General features: G+C 38.5%; 1 protein-coding gene across 1 annotated transcript; it reads right to left on the minus strand.

The window, feature by feature from the left end:
• Positions 1–1,168: 1,168 nt before the first annotated feature.
• LOC105043555 (cytochrome P450 87A3) lies at positions 1,169–5,763 on the minus strand. Its single transcript, XM_010921129.4, has 9 exons — positions 5,433–5,763; positions 4,998–5,322; positions 4,747–4,896; positions 4,375–4,626; positions 4,182–4,271; positions 2,937–3,015; positions 2,742–2,848; positions 1,866–1,996; positions 1,169–1,779 (listed from the first exon to the last, which is right to left on the minus strand). Exons 1-9 carry the CDS (start codon positions 5,633–5,635, stop codon positions 1,683–1,685), a joined length of 1,434 nt encoding a protein of 477 aa, XP_010919431.1. The 5' UTR covers positions 5,636–5,763; the 3' UTR covers positions 1,169–1,682.
• Positions 5,764–8,613: the final 2,850 nt, after the last annotated feature.

The raw sequence follows: 8,613 nt of genomic DNA on the forward strand, positions 1-8,613 counted from the left end.
ATTTTAATTAAACTGATCAGGACCAGATCAAATTGAGACCAAGTTGAGTTGGGTCAGGAAGTCATGCCTTTACAATGACAGGCAGCATTTTTCATCCAGCGATGGAGAGCCTTGTTGCAAGTGTGAATAACTTAAACGCTGCCTCTCAACTTCAAGTGAAGAAAATGCCTCCCCACACCTCGAAGGACACACCAAAAAAAAGAAAAAAAGACTGGTCTAAAATAGTTTGCCTTATTGGAGAGATATTATTCTATAGAAAGGTTTGGATTTTCTAGGTATAAGCAGAAATATTGGATCGACCTCTTTCCTACTCAAAATCCAAGAAGATCTTGGTAAATCCAACCGCCATGCGTGTCCGGTAATCTCGTGTATATCCTTTTTTTTTTCCTTGAAAACATTATATGGTGACAGATGCTGTAAGCCTATTCTTCTATAAACAGCCTATTGTTCTATAAACAGAAGGTAATCAGTCGTGTCATTCATCTCTCAACCATTGATCACTGGTTCCACGAGGTTTTAAAGGTATGCAGCTTATTGCCACGGACATTGAGTAATAACCGGTCCTGAAACAAGGCAAAAATTCCTCGGACCAACAAGTAATTATGAGTTTTTTCTCTATACATATCCTAATTGACAGCATAGACATTCCTTGGATTGACAAAAGATCATGTGCTTTTCCTCTATACAATTCTCATATCAACAGGTTATTAGAAGAAAAAGCAAACTTATACACTTTGAGAATCCATGCTGTCGTGGGTTTAGTTCCACGTCAATTATTCGATAGAAGGATATTGGATATTAATATTAGATATTTATATAGAATTGAGAAATCAAAATAATATATTTCAAGTCGTCTTTTTAGATAAGATCTTCGGTTGTTACAAATGATTTCAGAATAGACTCAGCTCATGAGCTGAGGATTAGGATACACTGCAGCATGAGCGTGTTTGGATTATCTATGAGTGAATTATGATGTTTATGATTAAATGTAGATCCGTAGTCTGACAAGCACGTAAGAATTAAGGAATCGAAATAATATTTTTTGACTGATTTCTTTGGATAAAGTTCTAAGTACACAAAAACTAATATAAATGCACCATCTTGAAGGGATATTTGTTGGATATATTTTCTTTAAAAAATATGGGATATTAAATGTGGTACATAAAGGGTTTCCTCTTTGCCTTTTTTTTTTAATTCTTTTTTTTTCCCCCTCTGATGAGGCTTTGCATTATCGGATTGGCAGTAATATGTCATTCTGTTGTGTCCAAGGAGAAGAGTCGCTAATCCCCTCAAGTTTTGGTTCTCCAAAGGCCACTAATTCGATCTAGACCTGAATCCTATGTTTCATGAATCATGATCATTAACTCAATCAACATGTTCTTTTACATGCGCTTGTGTACTCTGTAGACTTGGTACAAAAGGCATTGGCAGCTGACAATGTAGAAAACACCTTTTGTGAACATCCGAAAAGAAAAACTTACTATCACATGATAAGAAGACCATATAATTTCCTAGTAACTATACTTTCAGCTACTCTAAAACTAGTGCTCTCTGAAACCCCTGAACACCACTCTATTTCCTAGTGAGCATATCCACTCCTATTGAGTATTTGCTTTTGAGACTGCATCTAGCACTACATTAAGACCTTCTCTTACAAGTGTGCGGTAACCGAGCAACTTTCATCAACAACAAGTTTTGGGGAAGAACTGGATGTGATAGCCATCAGGAAATCCTAGACCTGGGGTTCGGACTATGTTCCCTCCTCGGATAGCCCTCCACCTGCACAAAAACAAAATCACTGATAAATAAAAAAAGATGTTAATTCCACAATATCATATTCAAAGGTGTCTTTTGGGAAGCAATACTTGTACTTAGTGACCAAGCAATGGAGGAAGATGGCCATCTGAAGCTTCGTGAAGTCAGCCCCCACACAGAATCTTAACCCCCCTCCAAGGGCCATGAAGTGTTTTGACCCACCACTGAGTTCCAACTTGTCCTGTATGCCAAGGAAACTTTGTTACAAGGCATTACATGATCTGTGATGGAAGCAAGAAGGATTCTGAGATCTTGACATGCCTGGGTCTAGGAAGAGTAGACCTGGGGCAAAGCTATCATCTCGAGTTTAATTTATTAACTACCAAGATCTAGACCATGGCCCATGCTACTGTCTATAATAAGATGCTAGTATACAGCAATCACACAATTCCCATCCTCCGTTATTTTTTCATTCAAGGTCATGGCATCTGTTGAAGCTTGACACCAGCATCAGACTAAAATAAGGATAAATTTATCTATAGAGAGGCAAGCAAATGTGTTAAATAATTTTTAATCCAATTGGTCTTCATCTTTTTTTCGGAATACGCCTTATTGCTTGACTCGATGGAATTAAATAACCAGCCCTACAACCATGTAAGATTTTTTGATGATATACAAACATGTAAGTTGAAAATGATGTTCAACATTAAGATGATACTGAATTGTTACGATAAACTGAGTCATGTGCAGGATTTTTTTTTTTTTTTTTTAAAAGAAAGACTGGATGTCATTTTTGAACTACCAAATTAAGATGATGAAGATTTGATCACTGCAACACCATGCAATAACTTGGAAGCCATATTTTTCTGCCATTTAGATGCAAGCATGTTACCATGAAAATACTACAAATACTACTGATGCCACTATTTTGAGAAGACTGCAACTACTTGTATATGCTACATGGCCGAACGCTGAGTGATACTAACCTTCCACCTCCATGGATTGAAGGCAAGTGGATCCTTATATATCTCTGGATTCAAGTGCACTGCTGGAGGACAGACCATAACTCCCCATCCTGCTGGAATTGTAAATCCTGAGCCAAACACAAGTAGCACAAGTGGAATGTGAGACCTCGGAGGCCAATACGAAGAACCTATGCCTTGACTCAGTTACCAACATACCTTTTATCTTAATATCCTCCACTGCTTTTCTAAAGATTCCTGGTACGATATTTGCCAATCGGACCGTTTCATTAATAACCTTGAAATCAGGCAGGTACGACACGCATATCAGTGCACAGATTCCAAAAGATTCAGGCATGCAATTTGACAAAAAGAGATCATAAGCATTGCAACTTGACCTAGTAACTCAGAAAAGACGACGTACTTTTTTTGTTTGCATATTAGATTATTCATTTGATGCATAGAAGCACTCGCATTTGACTAAACTTATGAGATATAGAACGGAAATCTTGAGTAATTAAGTGCAAATAGTTTGGGGGAGTCCTCTTCACCCCATATTACATCAAAAAAAAAAAAAAAAAAGAGTAATTAAGTGCAAATTGTTTGTCAAGATAAAGCCACTATCACAAGGAGCTGAAGCGTGAGTGACAATTCGAGATAGAAAAATCTTGCAATTCGATCTTTTCAATCCTTAAGAGAATTACTTATAATGCAACTTGCAAGTAATCACAGATAACTAATTAAGTGCAAATTGTTTCTCAAGATAAAGCCACCATCACAAGTAGCTAAAGCATGAGTGACAATTCGAGGTAGAAAAATCTTGCAATTCGATCTTTTCAATCCTTAGGAGATTTGCTTATAATGCAACTTGCAAATAACCATAGATAACTAAAGATTTAGAGATCAAAAATCAACTAAATATGCAATAAATTATTTTCTCTCCCTATTACATCAAAAAAAGAGTAATTAAGTGCGAATTATTTCTCAAAATAAAGCCACTACCATGAGAAGCTTATAATCGAATGACAATTCAAGGTAAAAAAATCTCACAATTCGATCTTTTCGATGCTTACGAAATTTGCTTATAATGCAAATTGCGAGTAATCAGAGATAACTAAAGATTTAGAGATCAACAATCAATTAAATGTACACTAAGGTGCCAATACGATAAAATGATATCTGTTGAAGCTTTGGCTGTAGCCTAGTGGCTAACCACCTTGTTCACATGATACAGGAGGTTCCGGACGTAAGTCTTGGTGGTGTTATTTCCCTAGTGTCCGACCCAAGTAATATCAAAATACTTTTAACATCCAGTCTATGGTCATTCTAACTGATGGTCTCCCTTCTAGAAAAGGAGATCGATCGGAAAAAAGAAAAGAAAGAAAGGAGGAGAAGAATGAAAAAGGAAAAGAAAAAATAGGAAGGAAAAGGTATCTCAGTCTGTTAATCACGAACTAGACTCACCTGAAATGTAAAGCTCATAGATTTGTACTCATTCCATGTGATCCCTGAATCTGGATTCTCCCGATGCTTGAGAATTGCTTCATGCTCCTCCTGATGAGGGCCGCTTCTTTTATGGTCTTTCCAAATGGACATATTTCATGAACAAAAGAATCTTAAATTGTAATTAGGTCTTATCTTTTGTGATATCACTTACCTTCAACTCCTCCAGTACTCTAGGATTGTCGGTGAGAAGTTTCATCGCTACCGTGAGAGCCAAGGACGTAGTTTCAAAACTTGCAAAGAGAAGCACAAACATCAAATCGAGAGCAATTGTCTCTGTTATGACTGGTCTTTCTTTCTTCAGTTCTTCAATAACAGAGTCGAAGAAATCCATGCATTGCCTTCTTGGTGAGTTCTGCCTCTCCTTTAGCATAGTCTTAAGCAGTTTCATTGCATTCTTCCGTCCCTGAACGATTTAGAAGAGTCAATAGCAATCCGGAAAAAAAAAAAAAAAAAAAAAAGAAGGATAACACATGCATTTGAGAAGCAATAACAAAAATTATATATCAGTTTCTCGCCGAGATACCTGCATACATTGGTGGTAAGCAGTTCCTGGAATGTTTAATGGAAATGAAATTAGTCCCCGTATAAATGCAACAAAATTTTTCCTCAAATTGTCTGATGAGCTGGAGGGGTCATAACTGATCAACTTCTTGGCAGTGAGATCAAATATCATCTGTATAACATTTTTAATGGGAGGAAGGTTAGAAATGAATATGAAGTATAAGAACAAAAAGCTGAAGCTGCATAGCTAGTTTCAGGGTTCTAAAAATTCACCTTTGATGTGGCTTCTTTCAATTCGACACTTGGCTGGCCTGACCATGAGCTAAGACTGTTCAATACCGACTTCTCCACATCATGGAGCAGATTCTCTTTCAAGTTCTCAGGTCCAAAGAGCCTAAGGACCAAGCTTTTGAGGTACTTATACATGAACCCATGCAAAGAACCCACATTGTCGCGGCCAAAAATCTCTGTGAAGGTGTCCGGGTACCAGCTCTGAAACAACTTTCCTTCTTGTTGGAAGACAAAGTGATTGAGCTCCGGGTCGGTCGACACCACCAAAGGCCGCCCAACCAAGCTGGTCTTAAATATTGTCCCATATCTAGAATGCATTGAGAAAAAGAATTAACTTTGATAAGGTTATAGAACATGTGGTTGTAAACTAGCTAGAGACGGCAAATTAATTAGAGTTCAACATGGAACGAGGGTTACTTCTTCATTCTCTCCTTGACAAAGGGAGGGACGTCCGATGTAGTGTTTGGTGTGAAGAACTGAAGGGTCTCTCCAATCAACGGCAGGCCCATGGAACCAGGGGGGAGCCTTCCACTGCATCTGGGATTCCTCCATCTGTAAGCCCATTGAATGAGCCATATGGTGAGGAGAATTCCGCTGAACACGGCTACAGAAGCCATCATATTTATAGGTACAGCAAGTCAAAAGGCAGCTGTTGATATAGTTTTATAGGAACAGAAGTGGGAGAGAAGAGGGAAAGGAATAGAGTCAGCAGATATGGGTGCACATGGCAAGGTAGGAGGAGGAGGAGAGCTGGCTGAGAGTTTAAGATTCAGAGCATGAGATAGCTGCTTAAATAGACGGCACTACAGCTAGAAAGTATAATATTAAAATGGAAAATAAGGTTCCTTGCATCTGGGTTTAGTTTGGTTGCTGAGGGAGCTGGAGAAGTAGTTGGAAATAAGAATAATGAGATATTGCATGGTCCCTATCAAGTCCACATATTCTTCCTGGTCAAGTGGGTGTATTGAAAGAAAGAGAAAATCATATATTCATATTAATCTCGCAACCATTTGATCAAAATCTTTCACACCCAACTTTCTATATTTTTTCGGTCCCATTTGACCCGAGTGTGAAGGCATCAAAGCCACCTAGTTCTTATAATTGGGAGTTGGGGTCCTCTGGGCCGCAGAAGTATTCGATCGCTTGCGTTGGAAGCACATGGGTCCACTACACTTCATAACATCAAGCAAGGCTTGTATTGATCCCAGCATGCATGACCAGGACAAGAGGAAGTCGATAGGATGCTTCCTGATTCCAATTTGGCTTTGTGGACAGCTTTGCTGGATTTATATGAAGGGTATGCTGACCCACGGGCTTGCTCCCTTGCATAATATGGTTACATCATCCCGCGGTGCAGACTTAAGCTTACATGTTCCTCACACTCTCTACTTCAATCCATCATCCAATAACCTAACGAGTAATGATTTGGTCAAGACATGTACATAAATGTGTGTGTGTAGGTATGTGCGTGTGTGTGCATGTATAATATAATTATTTCAAGGGTGATAAAGCTATACCACGGTCCAGTCCTGTCGGTTTCGAGCAGTTTTAACTAATGTATTCCAAAGGATCAGCGCATAAGTGCATATGGTCCGCTTTGAAATGGTAGAAGTGTTTCGTTTCATTTTCTCTTCTCATGCCATAAATCTATAACAATCGATGCTTGATGTCAGCATTGCACGTTTGCTGTTTAAAAGGGCTGGTGCAGAACTGTAGGTGTGCAAAAGGCACGCGGGTATAGCATAATCTTTGTTTAGATTTTTTTTACTTCTTCTTTTTCTAAGGATGGCAAACCTCACTCCTAGATTTGAGTCGATAAGAATGGAAGGATCTGATATAAATCATCATAAAAATACATGAAACAGTTGGCTACCACCAACCCCCTAGATCTTACCAAGATCCATGCTATATCCTCTGGCATCCACTGTGACAAGAATGGCCAAACAGAACTTCCTGAACATCCTTCTCTTGCTTCTAGATGCATCAAGAAATCACCATTTACCAACGTCTAGAGACCTCAACTCCCCCTGATTTCGTGGCTACCGGCTGCTGGTCTTTTCAACTCTGGTCTCTAATAAGGTGCATGCTTTGCTACAATAGGCCATAGGTTGCAAATTTATGGCCACCATTAGAAGTACACAGACACAGAACTACATTGCATCCAGGGTCTTGGAGGAATGGAATGGGAGCTTTGTCGGAGATGTGGGGGGCCGGTGAGTTTGTCTCTATCCAGTTTGATGTCTGCTTGAGTGACAGAAATGACTGATAGGGATTGATGGCAATATTTCCAATGCTAATTTATGGGGTAGCTTTCATAGGTCAGTCATGACAAGGGATTGCTTAACCGACTGGCTAGGCTTTGGGGAGGTGGTCTTCTCATAGGGAAAGTGCATTCAAAGAACAGCTCATACTTTGAAGTCAATTGCCTATATATAAGATCAGTAGTGACGACAGAAAGATGCTTTTTGTTTGTTCTTATTTTGTTTTTTGCGCTCTCCGCGTGGAAGCGAATTAAGAGAAACAGTATAATGATAAAAATACAAAAAGAATATTAGGGAAAAACAAGCTACGGCGATTCATTGACGCAAGTGAATCCATGGAAAACGAAAGCATGCTTATTCTTTTGAATATTTCATGTGTGTCGGAATGGGAGAGGTTTGGCAGGGTTTATGCCAGTGCACCCAAGAAATGTGTTTGGCATGAGCGGAGGATCAGTGAGCGGTGAGGATTTCATCTTGAATGGAGGTATTCAGGCTCCTAGATATGGTGTTCCCTTTCTTGGCATTTACCCAAAAAAAAAGGGAAAAAAGAAAAAGAAGAGAAGATGTGTTTATTAATTCTCACAATTAAAATTACAAATATGAATTATGTATGAACGTTGAAAAATATATGATGATTATTGATCCCAAAGAAGATGAAGAAAGCTGGCAGATTTGCTGTGTTTATTGATCTAATAAAGGATGTATAGGCTTTCTAATTAAACAGGACGGTTGGCCTTTAAGCCATCAAAAAAGGACTTATCATCTAGTAAAGCAGAAAATTTGAAGTAATTTTTCATGGCAACCGACAATACTCTCATGAAATTAAGGAAAGAAGCTACCAAACGGAAAGCCTCAAGAAACCTTCCCATATAAAAGTTTGTTAGACTTTCTGAATGCTAATGGAAAATATGCTGGCGTATGCATTCAGAGAATAAAAATGCTTTGGTAACTCAAAGTCACAGCTGGTGCGCGGTATTCTCGTTGATCCATCTGAATCGGCGGTGTGAATTGTGTCATTTTTTTTTTTTTTTTTTTGAGGGAAGTGGAGACTAATGGAAGCCATTAGTCACCAAAATTTTATTAAAATGAAATAATTACATGTAGAAACGTGGAAAAGTGTATAACAAGATGGACAAGAGAACTCTACAAAAATGCTAGAAAATCTACAGAGAAAGGTATAAGGATTCAGAAGAAGTTCTAAGACAATGCAGCCAGAAAATCATAGAGATATCATTGAAGACTCTTAAACTGCAGTTTTCTTCATCATTGTCCTAAGAACAAAAGGGACAGCTGAAGTACAAAAGTGAGGTATGAATATCAACTGAGTGTAAGTCATA

The sequence above is a fragment of the Elaeis guineensis genome, chromosome 4 (genome assembly GCF_000442705.2).
Source record: "Elaeis guineensis isolate ETL-2024a chromosome 4, EG11, whole genome shotgun sequence".
Classification (NCBI taxonomy): domain Eukaryota; kingdom Viridiplantae; phylum Streptophyta; class Magnoliopsida; order Arecales; family Arecaceae; genus Elaeis; species Elaeis guineensis.